A 19,690-nucleotide genomic window follows, 5' to 3' on the forward strand; every position below is an offset into this window, starting at 1 on the left:
TGAAAACCGCCCAAAAAAATTGCTCATAGACTACTTCTGCGATGAAAACTAGATATAATTTTCGACCGTTCTACAAGCCTGCTTGATACGTAGTATAAATAAATCTTGGATTATGCAAAATGTTGCGAAGTCTGCCAAAGAGCCCGTTTCATTCAATGCGTAGTTCTTGGCCCCATTGCTGGTCACGCTCGTTCCGCCAGCAACAACTACCGATCGGACATACGAAAGCGAAACTGATGTTTAATTCCACCGGACTTAATGCAGGGGCATCCGTGATCGGGAAACTTCTGTGATCTAATCCAAATCTCATCTCGGGGATGTCGGGAACGTCGGGGACGTCGGCGATTCAATCGATCCACGCAGAGCGATCGCCAAGGTTGACAATCAGTGTTCCTTGTACACTTTATTACTTTGTCGATGAAGAACAATAATAAAACAAGAGATTCATCCATGTTCCAGGCGTCAAGGTATTCATTCACTCGAGCCGTTTTCAAAGTTTGATCGCAGCGAAATAAACATGGCCCTACAACTCAATGGGGTTGCAGTGGTGACTGGTGCTGGTAGGATGCTGTTCGGAGGCTTTCGTAGTACCGGTTCTGACGTGTCTAGGCAGTGGTATCGGTAAAGCAGTCGCCCTCGCCTATGCCGCCGAAGGCGCCCGGGGTGTGGTTATAGCCGATTTGAACCTCGAGGCTGCACTCCAGACGGCACGAGAGAGTGAATCAATAGCTACTAGCCCCACCTACCGGGCACTTCCCGTGGCTGTTGATGTGACCGACGAGAAAAGTGTCGACCATATGGTCACGGCAGCAGTTCAGGCATTTGACCGCATTGATTATAGTGTGAACAGCGCTGGGATCGGGGTCAAACATCACAAGCCCGTCGATAAGGCGGAGGTTTCTGAGATGAACGCCTTCTGGCAGGTCAACGTGTTGGGAACACTCAACTGTATCAAGTCCGTGACCAAGGTTATGAAATCACAGAGTGTCAGCACCTTGAACAAACAGGGGAAATCACGCCAAGTTGGCCGAGGCGTCATTTTGAACGTGGGATCATGCAATTCGTATATCGCGACGCCAGATATTGTCCCATATACGACGACGAAGCATGCTGTTATGGGGTTGACCAAGAGTGCCGGTATGTCGGAATTCGAATAAACTCCAAAATCCAGGCTTATATTTTCTTGCTTTGCAGCCCTCGATCTAGCACCGCATGAGATACGTGTCAATGCGATTTGCCCAGGCTGGGTCAATACACCTATGGTGACTGCAGCCATTAATGGAAACCCGGATCTCCCTGAGATGATGCGAACAATTATTCCCATGTCACGTATTGCCGAGCCGGAAGAGATTGCAGACGTGGTCTTATTTATGACTAGCCCCAGATCGAGCTATGTAACTGGTGTCGGTTGGGTTGTAGACGGTGGAACAACGCTGCAAGTGCAAACTTGTTGAAATGATCATGTATCTCTCTGAGCCGGGTACATTACTAGCAATTCCACATCTTTAGGTTGATAAAATGCTGTTCTCAACGGTATATCGTTAGTCTCAGAGTTTTATAGAAGCTATACAACGAAGGTGCATCGCGGCCGGGGCAGTTCACCCAACCGGTGGCCCACCCAAATCACGTGAGATATCCACCGTTTGGGTGAGCTTATCAGTGATTATTTAATGGTCTTGAGATTACGCACATTAATTAAATCATTACTAGTTAGTTACTGGAGGCCTAGTTGACTACTTACATCAAGGTCTTATTGAGGTGTTATCCCTCCCTGATTCGCCTCAAGTGGTTGATGAGAGGTATTGATGAGAAATGATTGGTGGAAAGCTGGTATTGTTAAGGTATTGGTGAGGTTTAAAAACCAAATTACAGAAGTTGACCCAACCAGTGAAGATAAGATAGGCTACCAGTCACGTGATTTGGGTGGGCCACCGGTTGGGTAAAAAAAAAATGGCATGTAGGGTGGGTGAACTGTCGTCTCCTTCAAATTCGTGGTTTAACTAGTTTAAGACTATTCATAGGCGCCGAGAACATCATTTTCTGCATTTGCCGCGGCGACCATGATCATCTCTTGTCTCCCCAGTCGGGGCTTGATGTCAATATCGAAAGGCAGACACTGATTTAAGAACCCATCGCGGTATGCTGTGGCCGGGTTGACATCAACAGGAATAGGATTGCCGGAACCATCCAACTTCTGTTGAACAGTAAATCCCCATAGAAGCTTAGCCATAGCTATGAAAAGCGCGCGTTCAGCCAAATGAATGCCAGGACAGATCCGTCGACCTGCTCCATAGCCAAAATGATCACGCTTTTGTGCATCACCAGCATTGGCATAAACTGAAGCGAGTCGGGTTTGCTCGGCAAATCGAGACGGTTCGAAAGTCTCGGGGCTTGGGTAGCGGGACTCATCATTGTGAATACCCCAGACGTTGAGCACCACGGATGTCCCCTTGAGGAATTTCATCCCTTCAAATTCGTCATCTATATCAACATATGAGCGTATTGCTCTGTTTCATTCTCGATCATAGGGTAAGTTTCAGCATACCTTGAGCTAGAGTATGGGGGAATGATCCTGGAGCTGGAGGTCGCCAACGCAAGACTTCCTTGACAATCATCGCCACATAGGGTAGCCGATCATAGTCACTCCAGGATGGACACTCTCCATCGGTGAGAACACTATCGATCTGCTTTTGAGCTCTGGCCTGAACTTCAGGGTACGTGACCATGGCTTGAAAGAAGGTGAGTATTGTCGTAGCCATGGTGTCTGTCCCACCTTCGAGTAAGTTGCCACACATGATATCTATTTCTTCTCTGGTGAGTTGCAGCTTCTCCTGCCGATCAAGAACTCCATCAAGGAAAGTCGCAGCAGTACCAATATTCTTGCGGCGTTCCAGTACCCGATCCACAAGAGGGGAATGGAGGTTCAGGACTCGTTGACGAAGTCGAGCGGCTCGTGTCTTCCAATCACCCCAGAGTCGCTCCGGGAGATATTTGAGAAACGGCAGCCAATCTACCGGTGGGCTGGCACCAATCTCGCCCAAATTGCTCAATTCTGTTACTATGCGTTGCAGCTCAATGCAGTGGGGGCTAGAGTAGTGAGGTGTGCGAATGCCAAACACTAACATCATCCGAAATTAGCAGCTGATCTTGTTCCATGAGAATTACACTTACCCAAACTCATGATAATGCTGTTGCTGTATCTAGCAGGATGCTGCATAAACGAATCCGGCTCGAGGCACAAGTCGCGTAGCAAATGTGTGGCTTCTGCCTCGACGAGACGTATATGCTCCGTGTTACACCGCGCCTCATTCATTAGCTGAAAGTAAAGCTTTCGTCTGAGTTTCCACCGCTCGTTCGCATCCATAAACATAGGATGGTCACCAGCAAAGACCAGGTCGCCCAGCACAAAGGATGGCGGCCGATTGCTCGAGTTGGCTGAGCGCTTATCTAGGAGATGTGTTGCATGGTACGCAGAAGTCAAAACCACCATGAGACCATGCGAACCAATCCTGAGTGGAAAGACGGGACCATATTGCTTCGCCCAGTCGGTGAATCTGTGGGAGTTCTCATTAGCGACAATGCAAGAAAGTGAGGGTTGAGCAGTCCTAAGTACCGCAAGTGGATACCCGCCCTGGGAAATTGGTGAATATTTCCAATGAAAGGGAGTGTCTGAGGTCCTGCAAGATGATCTTAATGAAGAGTTCAAAGTATAGGTTGAGCCCAAATTTTCTCCTACCGGGAGGCAAGCGCTGTTTTGGCGAAAAGACCCAGCTCGATAGCCATACGGCTAGGATGAGAACTAAAGGTCCCAAGAATAAAATTGCTGCCATGTTTACACTTGATGGCTAAAACATGCGAAAGCAGCAGTGATATCACTCATTATAGCTGTGTAGATTCTACTGCACCATGTGGTGGGCCCCTCCAAACGCGGCTTCAAATCACAAATTACAGAAGGATATGGGCACATTGACAGACCAGAACGGGAATAGATCCAAGTTTTCCCTTCTCTCTTGCGTCTCGGCAAATGCGTAATGACCGACCTGTTAGGATCACTCGGGGAAGCGGGGATCTCTATGTTTATGCCACTGGGATTACAACCCTGTCGACTAATTTCCCCGATGACTTGGGTAAATCACCTTCTACGCTGCCAGAAATCTCCACCGCAAGTATGTCGGCGCTTTCGTTCCTCTACTCTCAGCTCTTCGTCGAGCCGCCAGTTCCCACGCATGACTTCCAAGGCCAAACTGTTATCATCACTGGATCTAACAGGGGCATCGGTTTTGAGGCTGCCCGTCATTTGTTGAGATTGAATGTGAGTCGACTCATATTAGCTGCACGGTCAGCTGAGAAAGGCCAGATAGCCGCGGATACACTCGAACAGTTGACGGGGCGATCTGGAGTCATCCAAGTCGAGGAACTGGATATGGCCAATCAAGAGTCAGTGCAGGAATTTGCTACCCGAATGGAAATGTGTCGAATAGACGCCGTTCTGCTAAATGCAGGTATCTACACCCATGACTTTGTTTGGGCCGACAATCATGAAAGCACGTTGACCGTGAACGTGATTAATACGTTTTTGCTGGCTATACTGCTTCTTCCAGCACTCAGACGCTCATCCAAAACATGGGTGATTCAGCCCTGCATCAGTTTCGTGGCATCCGACAGGCACGTAATGTATGATCTCCCAGAGTGGAAAACACAAAACACCTTCCAAGTTTTGAATGATCGACAGCAAGCCAGGATGCATGAAAGGTGAGTTCAATCTATTGTCTTTTACACATTGCAAACAAGGCCGAAAAGAACTGATGTAACATTCTCAGGTATCCCATCTCCAAATTGTTGGAGATACTACTTGCGAGGGCGATGGCAAAACAACTTGATTCAAACCCTCCTAACGGCACCAGCAATATAATTGTCAATTCATTCACACCTGGCTACTGCACTTCTGGTCTCATCGAGAATGTGCACGGGATCACAGGGTTCGCGCTCTGGCTTCTGAGCAAGGCCACCGCTCGGACGACAGAAGTTGGAGGTCGCACATTGGTCGCAGCTATTGCGCAAGGGGACAAAAGTCATGGAAAGTACCTAAATGACGGCCATATTGATGAGTATGAACCCTTCCGAGAATATCTCTCTTCATACAATTTTCAAGCCGTGGCTGACCCATGCCTTTTATCATCAGATCAGCATTGTCTCCATTCGTAAGAAGTCAAGAAGGCATATTGGCGATGGAGAAGCTATGGGAAGAACTGATGGAAATTTTAGAGCAGAAGCGACCTGGAATTGGTCTACTCCTCAGTCCTGTACCATAATGTAATGTACTTGATCCAGATTTTTAACTTGAAGTCCTTTTTTTAGTATATGATGATGATGAACCCCTCCTAATCATGTATATCCTGGAATTACTAGATTGCTTGATTCTGTAGGTTGGCATTCGGTATATTTTTTCAAAATGCCACACCTTCTGAATTCCCGATCTCGCACCTAGGTATTCCCGAAGCTCCTGCTAATGATGACTCGGAAAGGGCCAATTCATCACGGGGTTTGATAACTTGCCCGAGTTTTCCGATATCTGCGCTAGTAATAGACTTCCTATATTGATAATTACCGGTGATTTGAAGACAGGAGGGCGTATGGTATTCGATATACGTCGGTGTTCCGACAATTCCCATGAGCAGAGACGCTCTCAGGTTTGTTATACATAGAGAAGATATTTCTTTTTCGTGGCAATTATCTCCAGCCTTTCATAACGAAAGACAAGATATCTTACTACTTTACTTTGGGAAAATTGCCATGTCCGCTCCTAAGGGACCTATTACCAAGTTTCCGGCCGAAGGCCTTCGCCATGCGCGCAGGTTCATTACAACCCACAACAAGGAAGGCAAAGGCGTATTTGCTGTTGACGATGATGGAGACCACCACCGGATCATGGTGGATGGGCTGGCGGTCGCAAACATCATTTACAGCACCTCTGGGAATCCAGTGGACATGAATGATGATAATGACCTGGTTTATGCACGCGACAATGAGGTACGAAGGTTTGCTGGGCAAATCAACCTATTTGTCTGATTATGGATCGCGTCTGCTAACACTTGGCTTTGTCCCTCTTAGCCCCCCATTCATGTCTCAAACGGAAGTGTTGTTCGTTTGATTGACTTTGGCCCAGGCGTGGAATCGCCCATTCACCGTGCCTTATCAATTGATTACGGCATCGTGGTGGAGGGAGCTTTTGAGCTCACACTTGACAGTGGCGAGAAGAAGTTGATGTTGCCTGGTGATATGAGTAAGTCTTTGCTTACGCTTTCGATAAATTCCAATAGTATTTTGTGGCTGACCCAATTAGGTGTGAACCGAGGCTGTATGCATATGTGGAAGAACTTAGACGAAAACCGACCGGGACGCATGTTATTTGTCCTGCTCGATGTGACTCCGACGAAGGTGAATGGGGAAGAGATTACTGAGCACTTGGGGATTTTGGAAAAGGACTACGCGGATGTGAAGCAGTGATCACCGCAAGTGAAGCCATCTTTCTGCAGCAGTCATGTAAAATCCATACTTGCTAGAGCGAAGGGAAATCATTTTATAGTCCTATATCGGCTTACCTTTTCAGTACACAGAAGAACAATATATCGTTCAATAACCTTTCTAATGACCTTTTCATTTCTCAAATACATATTCTTTACCACTTTCATAAGTTCCCTTAAATACCTCTAATAAAGCGTTACATATGCCAAATTACCTAGCTGGATGAAAGCAATGGTCTGCAAGACTGGATATATCATAAAACCGGTATGTCACGAGCAACAAGCTCGTGGTGTTTATTTTGTTTGCATTGACGATGGTTTTTGTTGATATGATTGGTCAATCTAGATTATAATGCCATCTAGGTATCATTCCATTTCTTTCTTCTTCCTTTCTATCTTTAGTTTCCTAGTTAAATCATATCTCTCATCACAGGTTTTTTATCCTCGTGACACTTATGATAACTTCAAAATTTGGGTATCACATGGATCTGCACTGATTGAGATGCTAGTGACGATATGAACGTGAGATAATTGCCAAATGAGGAAATACCAAGGCATGAGTTAAGTAAATGTCTAGCCTTATCGCTGTTCTTTTTGAATCAAATTTCCGAATGTGGAACGGTTCATTCAGCAATCAAATTTATACAACTAGACTATTACCAGTGTGATGGGATGAATCTTTTCTAGGTGAATTTCGTAGATCTCGAAAGATTTCTATGAAGCTAGTTTAAGTGTGCGCTTTCTATGATGTAGTCACTTGGCTCAATTCTCACATTCGGAGCTTGTTCAAGTTGAATTGTCGAGTGAATATCCAGTCCTAGAGACAGGATGTTAGCCATTGTACCGCTGGTGTTCAGCCAAACGGAATTATAGAGAGTTTACCCAAAGCGTACGAGGAAAGAACTGCTCGCCAAATCTTACAATCCCCGAGCTGGCTCCTGTCCAGAACCAAGCAGTCGAGTGTTGCTTCATCACTTCAATGACGACGGACCGGGAATACTCCGCCGGTGTAGTCGTGCCTGTATCAAGCGTTAGTACTATGCAATTCACTCACAAAGCTAAATAGATAAATGCTCACGAGGTGTTCTTGTGACATGATTCATGAACTCTTTCTCGAGCGGGCGGTAAAACGAGTCCTCTGGTAGTTTGCGATTGTGATCCCGTTTCAAAATGTTCGTGCCCACTTCTCCGGAGATAACATTGACCACTTCAACACTTCATTTATTGAAGTCAGCGCGGGTGACTATCTTCTAGTAGAGAGGCTTACCCGAGCGGCTTCATCTCGACTCTTAAGGTGTTGCCCCAGTGGTGGAGAGCGGCCTTTGTTGCATTGTAGCTAGCTTCAAAGTCGGTCAGCTCCTATCTCGAGCACAGTTCAGGCGATCAAAAGTCAACTTGCATCCATAAACATAAGGAACAATACCGCCCACGCTGCCAATGTTGACAATCTTCCCCCTGGCTTTGATAAGTAGAGGGTGGAAGATGTGGACCATTCGCATCGGTCCGAAAACATTGACACCAAACATCTTCTCTACCTCTTTCACATCTGTATCGATTGCGGTCATCGTATAGCCTGCTTGGTTTAGCCCATTTATCACCTCTTTTGGCTCTTCGTCACTCACATATCCCTCTATCCAAGTTTGAAGCCATCGTTAGATCAGCCAACGAAAAATAGACATATATTACTTACGCATTATTAACAAGCACACTCAGACTGCCTTCTGTCAAGCTTGAAATGGCCTCCTTCAACTGCTCAATGTCACTGTCCTTCGTAACATCCGCAGTGAACGAGTGTATTCCGAGATCGGTCAAATGGTCCCGTGGCTCATGGGCGAGAAGAGTGGTGAAGACCACGTATCCTAAACATTGAACGATCAGAACTTGTTAATACAAATTTTCTATGTAACATACCTTGATTCTTGAAGTCAAGTGCCAAAGCATGTCCGATTCCCCCCTCGCCGCAACTACCTCCATCATGAGCATTTCAACCTGTAAACAGGATCCAGTCTGCTTTTACCCAGTTATCAGGACCGAAGGACGAGTATGTGCCTTGGTAATCATATCTGAAGAATAAAATCCTATTCTAGTGGCTGGAAAGGTCGCTAGTTCTGATGCACTGTCAAGATCACGGGAATAGAAATCTCTCAACAAGCAGAGTAACTGGCCCCTTGTTATCTAGAATCTATAGCCAGAGCAAAATTTCCCCAAGAAAATGCGATTGGGCTACTCCGGAGATTGAATGTCCGGCGTAGAGACTCGTCGGTGACTGCATGTGCCCGAGCCGCGAAGCCCGTTCTTCGATTCCCAGATGGCCGAAAACTTCATATTTCTCGGCAAAATACACGGTAACCCCAAGTTTACCGGGCTCATCATGCAATTCCAGAGAATTCCGATATCTGTAAATGCAGGTGTTTTGTCGGCGATCGCTTTCAATGAGCACAATGAGACCAGATATGGCGGGTCTTAGCCTCAAGGTAAACATATACATATGTATATGATCAAGAGACGCTCAATAAGTTCCAAATAGGAACTATTACTTCTTTTTCGAAACAATATTGGCTGCTCAAATTTATTTGCCCCGCGTGAACCTCATCATGTCGCCTATTTTACTAGATTCATCACCTGCGGATGAAGGCCTTGGTGAGGCCATTGCCATCTGCGGAATTGGTAAGGCATGCTTCTTGATTGTCTTTGTGAATTGTAATAATATTTATCTCCCATCAGCCTGTCGCCTACCAGGGGAAGTTTCAAGCCCTCGTGAATTTTGGGATCTGATTTCCAATGGTAGATCGGCCCAATGCAAGGTCCCCAAATCGCGTTTCAATGTCGACGGCTTCTATCACCCCCAGGGCATGGATCGCCCCGGAAGTATGATCACAGAAGGCGGTTATTTTCTTGATGATGACGTGCGAGAGTTTGAGAACAGTTTCTTTGGGATCAACAACCTCGAAGCGAAGTATATGGACCCTCAACAACGAAAGATGCTTGAAGTTGTATACGAATGCATGGAAAATGCAGGAATACCTCTGGATCAAGCATCTGGGTCAAATACAGGATGTTATGTGGGAAATTTCACTGTTGACTACATGGTGATGCAGCTGAAAGACCCTGACTAGTAAGTACATATTGTCCTTTTCATGGGTCCGTTGTTAGGTCTCATAGCTAACTAGTGTAGTCTGAGCCGTTACTCTGGAACGGGTCTAGGCACTACAATCTTGGCAAACCGCATCAGCCATGTCTTCAATCTTCTAGGACCTAGGTAAGTCGTAAATTGCAACATATCCACTGGAATTTATGATTTCTCACCTTTGGTCGCTTCTGTTCAGTCTTCTTCTTGACACAGCCTGCTCCTCATCACTCTACTGTCTTCACATGGCATGTACAGCCCTGCAGAATCGCGAATGTGACGCCGCCATTGTTGCCGGCGCGAACCTGATTCAGTCCGCCGAGCAACATATTGCTACAATGAAAGCTGGGGTCCTCTCCGGAACATCAGCGTGCCACACATTTGACACTTCTGCCGACGGCTATGGTCGTGCGGATGGCATTGGGGCCTTGTATGTCAAGAGGCTCGAAGATGCCCTGCGAGATGGTGACCCAATCCGGAGTCTGATACGTGGGTCAGCGGTCAACGCGTAAGTGAAGCTTTTTTTTTCTCCCCAACTCCTGGCTTTGTGCTGAAATGCGATTGTATCCAGGAATGGCAAGACATCTGGAATCAGTTTACCCAGCGCCGATGGTCAGGAGGCGGTAATCCAAAAGGCCATGGCCAAGGGTGGAATCGTTCCGGACGACATTACGTTTGTCGAGTGTCATGGCACCGGGACCAAAGTCGGCGATGCCATCGAGGTTGAGGCATTATCGCGGGTGTTTCAACGCACGCCAAATAACCCCCTCATGATCGGGTCGGTGAAAAGTAATGTCGGACATTCTGAAGCAGCGAGCGGAATTTCAAGCGTGATCAAGTCTACCCTTGCCCTTGAACGCGGCCAAATTCCACCCACTCATGGCTTAAAAAACATCAATCCAAAGTTGAAGGTTGAGGACAGGAATATCAAAATTCCAACTGAGTTGACGAATTGGCCAAACCACTCGTCTCGAGTGCGGCGTGTTGGTTAGTACGGCGTGTTCGACAGACAAGAAGACCAATCAGCTAATTCATCACTCAAGGTATTAACTCTTTTGGTTACGGCGGTGCGAACTGTCATGTTATCCTAGAGCAGCCTACCAAGACTTTGAGTTCATCTCGGCAGCTCAGACAACTGCCCATCACCCAGTCCACAGTGATCCTACCTCTATCCGCTGCCTCAACCGCCTCCCTCGAAGCCCGCGTAGCGGACTTTGCACGATATGAATTTGGTGACACAGATATTGCAGACCTTGCGTATACATTGGGCTCCAGGCGAACTCACTTTGCCGAGAGAGGGTTTTTACTTGCTCCGCGGTCACAGGAAAGCTCTCATAGTTTCCAGACACGCACCTGGGTAACATCAGCCAGCCCAGTCACAGGTGTTGCATCTACTCCATTTGCGTTTGTTTTCACCGGACAGGGGTCTCAGTGGCCCGGCATGTGTCGTGAGCTCCTCTCGGAATTTTCTCTTTTCCGGGATACCATCACGGAGATGGACTCAGTCCTCAAGAGCCTCCCAGGGCCCCCCAGTTGGTCACTGATGGAGGCGATCTTGGATGTTGATAACCCAAGCCTCATCCATCTACCACAGCGATCTCAACCATGCTGTACTGCGATACAAGTTGCCCTCATTCGACTTCTGTCTTCTTGGGAAATTGCCCCTACGATGACAGTCGGCCACTCTTCGGGTGAAATCGCAGCTGCCTTCGCCGCAGGTCATGTCTCTGCAGCCGAGGCAATCGTAATTGCCTACTATCGTGGATACTGCGTCTCAAAATCTACTCGTGTCGGTGCTATGATGGCTATCGGCTTGTCTGAAAGCTCCACCACGGACGAAATTGCGAAAGCAGGACTGGATGACCAGATCCGAGTGGCTTGCGTCAACTCTCCGGAGGGGGTCACCGTCTCAGGCGATGAGAATGCATTGGACATCTTCTTGGCGACTTTGCAACAGAGGAATATTTTCGCGCGCAAGCTGAAGACAGGCGGGCAGGCGTATCACTCCCACCACATGGTATCCATTGGAGAAGAGTACCAGGCCCTGTTGGAACGGGCCCTCCCTAGTTTGGGTCCCTCGATTCGACAGCCCCAGGGTGCCTCTGTGATGTCTTCGGTGACTGGTGAGCTCAAGTCATCTGGATTCACAGCAAGTTACTGGAGAAGCAACCTAGAAAGCCAGGTGCGGTTTGCTCATGCGATTGAACGCATTCATGAACTCACGGAGCACTGTTTTATCGAGCTTGGCCCTCACTCTTCACTGGAACTGCCGATCAAGCAAACCTTGGCAAAAGCCGGCGCAGAACTCAAATATGCTGCCCCAATCAAGCGTAATGTGGACTCGATGGAAAGCATCCTGAGCTTTGCTGGAAACCTGTGGCTCAAAGGGTATGAGATCAATTGGTCAAAGGTCAATGGCCTCCAGACAGGGTTGAAGTCTGTGCGCTCTATGTACCGCGTGGTCACAGATCTTCCACCGTATCGCTTCAACTACGAGAACATCCTCTGGAACGAATGCCGCGCCAGTGTTGAATACAGGCAGCGCAAGTATCCGCATCATGAACTCCTGGGTAGCCTACTCACCGGTGGAAATGCCCGCGACAAGATCTTCCGCAATATCCTCAAGGTGGATGATGTCTCCTGGCTTAAGGACCATAAGCTTGGTGATACGGTCGTTTTCCCTGGTGCAGGGTATTTGGCGATGGCGATGGAGGCTGTTATGCAGGCCACCGACGCGGCGCGCACGGACCCTACATTTCAATTCTCCAACGTCAACATCACGAACGCGTTGACCTTGAACACAGAATTCTCGACCAGCGCGGAGATCTTCACTTCTCTGCACAAGTCTGTCATTACCAATGCAGCCACATCAGCCACCTGGTGGGACTTTGCTATATCAAGCTACCACAATGGATCTGCGGTACAGCATGCATCTGGATCGATCGCTATTCACCCACGCAACGCGGCTCTGCAGTCAAAATATAAGCCACCAAGCGGAGCGCTTGAATCCACAGCCAAGCGGACTTGGTACGAAAAATTCATCAGGCAGGGGTTGAACTATGGCCCAACCTTCCAAACCATCTCCGAATTTTATACCCCGCGTATGAAATCGGAGTCGTTCGCTAGTGCTACAGCGCCTCTATTGAAGACAAGTGGCGATTCCATTTCGGTATATCCAGTGCACCCAATCGCTTTGGACGGCATGATCCAACTAGCTGTGGTTGCAGCCACCAATGGCAAACCTAAGGAGTTACGTGCCCAGATACCCACGAGGCTGCCATCGGCAATCGTCCACACTTCTACTTCCTCCAATCAGACTTGCCAAATGCATGCAGTCGTCAAACGGATTGGATTCGGATACACTCATGCTGGTATAGAAATGATTGACAGCGATGGACAAATTGTGGCTCAATTCGATGATATTCGACTCTCCCCGTACCAATCCACCAGTCAAGCAGACATAGAAGATAAGCGCCATCCAGTTCTTCGGGTACTTTGGAAGCCTGACATTTATGGACTGGGGCTCATGGCCATGGATGATGCGCAGCACCATGTCCAGAAGTTTGCTGATGAGGCCCATTCACCGGTGTCCGGCCCGCTCCTCAAGATGGGCGCTATGCTGGACCTTTTGGCGCACAAAAATCCCCGCCTCCGTATTTTGGAAATTGGAAATGATGTGCAAGACATCACCCTGGCTGTATTGGGACTTCTATCCGCACAGGGGAGCTTCAAGCGCCTGTCCGCATATAGCACAGCATCAGTTTCTGATGATGGCACTATCTTGGGAGGTCTCTTAAACCTTGAGACTGGAGAGCGCTGCTCCAGTCCCACTGAACTGGACCATGAGTATGACCTCATCCTACTTCCGGCGATGAACGAACATATCGACCGGGCCGTGGATACCTTTGGCGGCTTGATGGCCGACGACGCATCCATTTTGGCCTTATGCCCCGGATTGACAAGCAATTCATTTGCCTCGCGTGGTCTCGATTGTCTTCCCGTCCGCCTTTCCGAGGATGGTACAACACTTATCGTTGCGCGCAAGCCGCAGGAATTGCAACAAGTTTCACTGCAAAGGCACAAATTCCTCATCGTTGAGCGTGAGAAAACTGCGCTCGGATCTGCACTGGCGGATACCCTGAAACCCATCCAAGGACAATGGGTGATGCGCGTCCGGCTAAATGAGCTCACACCCGCACATGTCTCGAGCGGGACAACAATTTTCAACCTCTGTGAGATAAAGTCTCCTCTTCTATCCGTCATCTCTGACGATGAGATGGCCCGCGTCAAGGTCATGACAGACAACGCAACATTATTGGTGTGGGTTACCAATGGTAATATTATGCATGGTGACAGGCCGGACTTTGCTCTTGTATCTGGCCTGGCCCGAGCATTGATGCTAGAACAACCCTCGCTTAAGCTCTACACCTATGATATTGACGAGCCTGAAACTCAAATCCATATGACTGCGAAGCGTCTGGTATCTCTTCTCACCCAGCCTGGTAAGAAGCCAGACCTAGAATTTGCGCAGCGCAAGGGGGTGGTCCACGTCTCGCGGTTCACACCCGATGACAGCATTAATACCCTCTTCCGCAACAAGCAGGGACTTGAGACGACCGAGTCTAGCTTACACGATGCCAAAGACGTGAGACTCGCCATCGAGCAAGCTGGGCAGCTGGACACTATTTATTTCCAGCAGCTGAAAGCTCCACAAACGATTGGCCCGACCGATTTGCGCATCCGGGTCGCGTCGGTCGGTCTCAATGCGAAAGACTATTATGTCTTGGTTGGACGAGTCGACACGCCCGACGCCACCTGTCAGTTGGAATGCGCTGGCACAGTCGAACAAGTAGGGTCTCTTGTGACAGATTTCGCTCCCGGAGATCGTGTCGTTGCCATGGCACCAAGCCATTTCCAAACATATCAAACCCTTCCTCAGTGGGCATGCCACAAGCTTACCGATGCGGAGAGCTTTGACATTAGCGCTACGTTACCTATAGTCTACGCCACCGCCATCTATGCCTTGCACTACCGGGCCCATATCCAGGCTGGGGAGACGGTCTTGATTCATTCCGGAGCCGGCGGAGTTGGCATCGCGGCAATCCAATTAGCTCTACATGCAGGAGCGGAGGTAAGTCGAATTGAAACCGTTCAATTTATGGAATGCATGCTAACAAAACCATTGTGAAGGTGTTCACCACTGTCTCTTCAGATGAGAAGAAAAAGTTCTTGGTGGATAAACTTGGCGTCAAAGCATCCAACATCTTCAGCTCTCGCGATACTTCTTTCCTCGAGGGTATCTTCAGTGCTACGTCTGGGCGCGGCGTAGACGTCATTCTCAACTCTCTGACAGGCGATCAGCTACACGCGACGTGGAGGTGCTGTGCAGCGTTTGGTCGTTTTGTGGAGATTGGCAAGATGGACCTTACCACCGCTGGCCGTCTAGAAATGGACCAATTCCTACAAAGTACCACTTTCACAGCCTTCGATCTCAGCCATCTCTACCACACCGATAGTGAGCAGCTTCACTCTCTATGGAATGACCTTCTTTCCCAGGCCATGAAACTCTACCGGCAGGGAACCATCACCGCGTTCGAGCCGCTGAATATTTTTGATATCGGTGAGACTGAGCAGGCATTCCGTTACTTCTCATCGCGCAGCAGAATCGGCAAGGTGGCCATTAATCTTGAACGGGCTGAGTCCACCATCCCAATCCAACCCCTGAGGCACACCACGCAATTTGACAGTGAGAAGAGCTATGTGATGGTAGGCTGCTTGGGCGGTCTGGGGCGCACTCTTTCGCGTTGGATGGTCAACCGAGGTGCCCGGAAATTTACCTTCCTAGGTCGATCCGGTATTGACAAGGCAGCTGCACGCCACCTGGTCCAAGACCTCGAAGCATCAGGTGCCAGATGCGAGGTAGTCAGAGGTGACGTTTGCGAGGCGTCTGATGTCGAAGCCGTTATCACTGCGGCTGCCGCCATGGGTGAGATTGGCGGAGTTGTGCAGGCGGCCATGGGTCTGAATGAAGCAATTTTCTCTGTCATGCCCAACGAATACTGGCATACTGGCATCGACCCCAAAGTACAAGGATCTTGGAATTTGTACAACAGCCTGCAGATGCACGGACGGGGCTCTCATCTTGATTTCTTCCTGATGACTTCCTCCGTCTCTGGCAGCGTCGGTACTGCGACCGAGTCTAACTACTGTGCCGCAAACCATTTCCTTGACCAGTTCTCTCGCTTCCTGCGCAACCAAGGATATCCGGCCGTTGCGGTTGGCTTGGGTATGATCTCAGAAGTCGGCTATCTACATGATAATCCCGAAATTGAGGCCCTCCTTTTACGCAAAGGGATTCAGGCCATTGATGCCGACGAGCTCCTCCAGCTCATTGATCTTGCCTTGTCATCCAGCGCTACAATGGGAATATCGCACGCACACGATGAATTAGCCGCTTCCCATCTTCTGACGGGTCTAGAAGCCTTCGGACTAAAGGAATTGCGCAAGAGAGGCTTCGAAGGGTCCCATCCAGCTTTGGACGATCCACGCGCCAATCTTTTAGCCAGCGCCTTGGACGGTGGCTCGGATGAGTCATCGCAAGCGCAGAACGGAAGCCTACCTGCTGAGGTTACGACCCTGATGCAATCAGGTCACACCCTCGACGAGGCTGTGCTGGATCACATCCGCCGGCGATTTGGCAACCTCGTCCTTTTGAAGTACGAGGTTGTGGATGTCAAGAAGCCTTTGCTGCAATACGGCATGGACAGTATGATTGGGGCTGAATTCCGAACATGGTTCTACCAGAGCTTGACAACCGATGTGCCGTTGGTCATGTTGCTCGGCTCGTCCTGCACGCTCGAGTCACTTAGGGACCTGGCGATGACCAGCTTGGAAGTGGGAAAATAATGAGAGCATACGCAGGGGCATGGGGGCTAGGGTTACTTTCGGATTTGAAAGAGTAGTCAGTTAGATTTTCACGCATGCCATACATCATAACAACACAAATTGATTCTATACCGAGGATCTATCCATGAGCCATCAATGCACCATAGAAGCCCCTGCTTTATACTAAACCTGCCCGCAAGAAAATCGCCATCTTCATGTACGCGTCTATAGTCATTTTATGTGAATCCTCTAATATGAACATAGGTCCAGTCTCTTGTGTCCATCTGACTACCAGGCTTCTTCCCTTCATCTCACTTTCTCCGGCTCTATCGCGCTGCCTGATTGACAGTATCTAACCTATCAAGTTGCCCCTCACACTTTTCTTGGGCCTTATACTGATGATTCACGTTATCCATCTTTTGTGCCAACCACATATGTATGCACTGGTAGGCTTTAACCTGAGCAGAATCACCAAAGCCATAAGTACCTCCCAATCGGCCGATATATGTATTGAACTGGTTTAAAACCGGTCGAAATTTCTTGAACTGTAGCAGCCACATATGCTGCTTCAGCTCGTCTTCTTCGTCTGCCTCGATCTGAAGCGTCCCCCACGACAGTGTAGGTGCGTGCCCGGGCCTGCCCGGGCCGCTCGACGCGTTCAAAGTTTCTGTATTTGCCATGGGCTGAATTATTGACAGGGTTTTCTCGAATCCTTGAATGACTCGCCCGATAAGAATGCTGATCATCACTAGAAAGGTATAGACCGATTTGTCAGTATGGTGCTTTGTAAGAGTTCCGGTCTATTGTTCTCTGCTATGAACAACGTCGTGACGATGTGACTTGGGTGGAACGTGTTGGGATCTTACACATCGCCATATCATCATGCAAGGTGCAACTGCAACCCATACAGGCTTTTGCCACGTTGACTGCTAGTTTCAGTTCTGAGAGCTGCACATCAAATGATAAGGTTGCCTGATTCTCAAAAGCAAGCGGTAAAGATACCAATTGTTTCATCAGATGGGATGTGCAGCTACACTTATGATGGCTAGGACTCTCAGTGGTTGAGTGGTGATGATTGTTCCTTTGGGAACTTGTAGCTTCTAGTTCGGTGTTTGGATCCTCATTTGCTGTATGCCCGGGTGCAGGTAGGCTGAGGCATTGGTCGAGGAAGTCGTAGCCATCCAGCATGTCTTCCACTTGGTGGAATCCCGTATGTAGATCCAATGTGTTGTCGATCGCGTCGAATACTTGTGGATTATACAGTCCCATATTTGGTCGGAAGGAAGACAGGCTGTCAGCCATCATATCAAAGGTGTCCTTGTTGCATATTCCATCAGACGTCTCGGAGGTAGATTGTGTTGCGTTGTCTATTGCCCGGCAAGGAGAAGGGGGACACACGGCTGATTGCGAGGACGCATCGCCGGTCGATTCGGAGGATTCTGGTACTGTCGTAGGTTGAGTTCCAATTCGTGGGGCATCTTTGTGACTGCGGCGGGATAATCCATATGCGCAAGTGATGTTCTGCTTCTCGCAGCGGGCGCAAGTTGGCTTGGCTTGACTGCATCGGACTTTGGATTCGTTGCAAGCATCACAGGATGCTCGCAGCCGGGCTACTTTGCCATCCGGTCTGGTGAGTTTACTGGCTTTCATACTTGGGTGTCAATTCAATAGCAGAACAAACGATGAGCCTCTAGTTTATATGACATTTGCGACACGCCCCAATTAAACATCCTCGGATTCTCAATCAAGTACCGCCCCTTCTTGCTCCTCCATGGAAACGGATTATGTGCATTAGCATATTTCCTTCTTACATGGATCGTCGCAAGTGCTTATGGTACTCCAGTGTTTTTTTCCGCGCCAATATTCCCGTCACGGCCCCCATCACTGGAAAAGGCCATCTGCCCAATCACAACTTTGCGACAGGGATTATCGCAAGTTTCTATACGATGTACATCACTGTGAAGGATTCTTTACGCGAGCATAGCCTCAGGATGGTGCTTCTGATGCCTACCTGTCAGGCCCCCTACTTTCTATATTGAAAATTATTTTTCTGTCTTCGTACGGAGTACTCCGTATAGACCACAGCTAATATTGAGAAAGATTTCTGCCGGTTTTGTCACGTCACAGTTGGATTTGCTTCACTGTTCTCTTATCAATGCTCTATGCTTCTTCCCCTCTTTGTGAATCGATTTCCACTAGACTATGGGAATGGCCTGAAGTGGTCTCACAAGACTCTATAGATGCTTCCGAGCTAAGTACGGACAATCTTATGGTAATATAATTAGCGGCGATCTTGCCACGATAAGGTAGATCGGCTTTTTTGATGCCGATACCGAGCAAGTGCTTACATGGAGTTTTGGGAAAGCTTGATGCATTTCGAACGTGTCCAGTACCCTAGTGGGGCACTAAGAATGCAATGAAGATCTCATCAGTCACACAAGTGATAGCGATATATGTACAACTGAAGATTTCGGGCGCTAGTCTGCCCCAGGCCCTCGCAATCTTTGCCTGCGATGGCTACATCGCTGGAGATCTCTGAATTTCTAATTTCAGGAGACTGCACCACTGATGACTGATTGACAAGCTTTTTCTAGTTGTAAATATGTTGTATATGTAAACTATACCATGCGGAATCAAAGTTGGCAGTGGAGACTGCGGAATTATATTCAATCAACACCTCATCCAAAGCGCAGGTCCGTGCATTTCATAACACTCTCATACCCCCAGGTCTCCGACAAGAAATTATTTCGACCTAGGACTGTATACAACGAATAACGTGACGGGATTGTACGAGTGATCTTGCCCGGGAAGAGTCCCTCCTACCTCCCCACCTGTCCTCCGATGGCTCATCGATCCGAAATGACGAGGACCACGCTCTTCTGATTCTAACTTCTAATGCTGCGCAAAGCCCTCTTGTTGGCTTATTGGCTTCACAGCGACCCCTCGGCTAGATCAACTCCCTGCTTTTGTCATATTCAGCTCCCCTGGAAAAAAAAACCTTGCCACGTGACACGTACCCCTAGCCCCACACACCTTGTGTTCTGCCGGTCCAATCCTCCATAATATGGCGGTGTAAACTGTATAGGAAGGCGGTATATATATGGGGCTTTAGGGGGTGTTAAAACTTATGAACAGTCACTGTACAGAGTAAGAT

The 19,690-nt window shown here is 48.5% G+C and overlaps 7 protein-coding genes across 7 annotated transcripts; 4 read left to right on the forward strand and 3 right to left on the reverse strand.

Annotated features, from left to right (window-relative positions):
* Window positions 1-517: 517 nt before the first annotated feature.
* On the forward strand, window positions 518-1,454 carry LCP9604111_5784 (SDR family NAD(P)-dependent oxidoreductase; the record flags this gene model as incomplete). The annotated part of the gene is made up of 3 exons (XM_039073632.1): window positions 518-560; window positions 610-1,137; window positions 1,195-1,454. The coding sequence occupies 3 exons, from the start codon at window positions 518-520 to the stop codon at window positions 1,452-1,454; spliced, it is 831 nt and encodes a 276-aa protein (XP_038928295.1).
* A 557-nt stretch (window positions 1,455-2,011) lies between these two features.
* Window positions 2,012-3,783, reverse strand: LCP9604111_5785 (cytochrome P450; the record flags this gene model as incomplete). The annotated part of the gene is made up of 4 exons (XM_039073633.1): window positions 2,012-2,481; window positions 2,546-3,118; window positions 3,172-3,554; window positions 3,737-3,783. The coding sequence occupies 4 exons, from the start codon at window positions 3,781-3,783 to the stop codon at window positions 2,012-2,014; spliced, it is 1,473 nt and encodes a 490-aa protein (XP_038928296.1).
* A 385-nt stretch (window positions 3,784-4,168) lies between these two features.
* On the forward strand, window positions 4,169-5,312 carry LCP9604111_5786 (uncharacterized protein; the record flags this gene model as incomplete). The annotated part of the gene is made up of 3 exons (XM_039073634.1): window positions 4,169-4,752; window positions 4,821-5,108; window positions 5,183-5,312. The coding sequence occupies 3 exons, from the start codon at window positions 4,169-4,171 to the stop codon at window positions 5,310-5,312; spliced, it is 1,002 nt and encodes a 333-aa protein (XP_038928297.1).
* Window positions 5,313-5,793: 481 nt separating this feature from the next.
* LCP9604111_5787 (cupin domain-containing protein) lies at window positions 5,794-6,507 on the forward strand (the record flags this gene model as incomplete). Its single annotated transcript, XM_039073635.1, has 3 exons — window positions 5,794-6,030; window positions 6,112-6,283; window positions 6,344-6,507. The coding sequence occupies 3 exons, from the start codon at window positions 5,794-5,796 to the stop codon at window positions 6,505-6,507; spliced, it is 573 nt and encodes a 190-aa protein (XP_038928298.1).
* A 786-nt stretch (window positions 6,508-7,293) lies between these two features.
* On the reverse strand, window positions 7,294-8,585 carry LCP9604111_5788 (uncharacterized protein; the record flags this gene model as incomplete). Its single annotated transcript, XM_039073636.1, has 9 exons — window positions 7,294-7,341; window positions 7,407-7,543; window positions 7,603-7,739; window positions 7,792-7,864; window positions 7,948-8,097; window positions 8,147-8,154; window positions 8,215-8,383; window positions 8,436-8,488; window positions 8,542-8,585. The coding sequence occupies 9 exons, from the start codon at window positions 8,583-8,585 to the stop codon at window positions 7,294-7,296; spliced, it is 819 nt and encodes a 272-aa protein (XP_038928299.1).
* A 533-nt stretch (window positions 8,586-9,118) lies between these two features.
* Window positions 9,119-16,557, forward strand: LCP9604111_5789 (type I polyketide synthase; the record flags this gene model as incomplete). Its single annotated transcript, XM_039073637.1, has 7 exons — window positions 9,119-9,191; window positions 9,249-9,639; window positions 9,700-9,783; window positions 9,851-10,159; window positions 10,223-10,638; window positions 10,695-14,782; window positions 14,842-16,557. 7 exons carry the CDS (start codon window positions 9,119-9,121, stop codon window positions 16,555-16,557), a joined length of 7,077 nt encoding a protein of 2,358 aa, XP_038928300.1.
* A 305-nt stretch (window positions 16,558-16,862) lies between these two features.
* On the reverse strand, window positions 16,863-18,186 carry LCP9604111_5790 (Zn(II)2Cys6 transcription factor domain-containing protein; the record flags this gene model as incomplete). The annotated part of the gene is made up of 2 exons (XM_039073639.1): window positions 16,863-17,284; window positions 17,403-18,186. The coding sequence occupies 2 exons, from the start codon at window positions 18,184-18,186 to the stop codon at window positions 16,863-16,865; spliced, it is 1,206 nt and encodes a 401-aa protein (XP_038928301.1).
* Between the last annotated feature and the right edge of the window lie 1,504 nt (window positions 18,187-19,690).

The sequence above is a fragment of the Penicillium roqueforti genome (assembly GCF_015533775.1).
Source record: "Penicillium roqueforti strain LCP96 04111 chromosome Unknown scaffold_14, whole genome shotgun sequence".
NCBI classification, from domain to species: domain Eukaryota; kingdom Fungi; phylum Ascomycota; class Eurotiomycetes; order Eurotiales; family Aspergillaceae; genus Penicillium; species Penicillium roqueforti.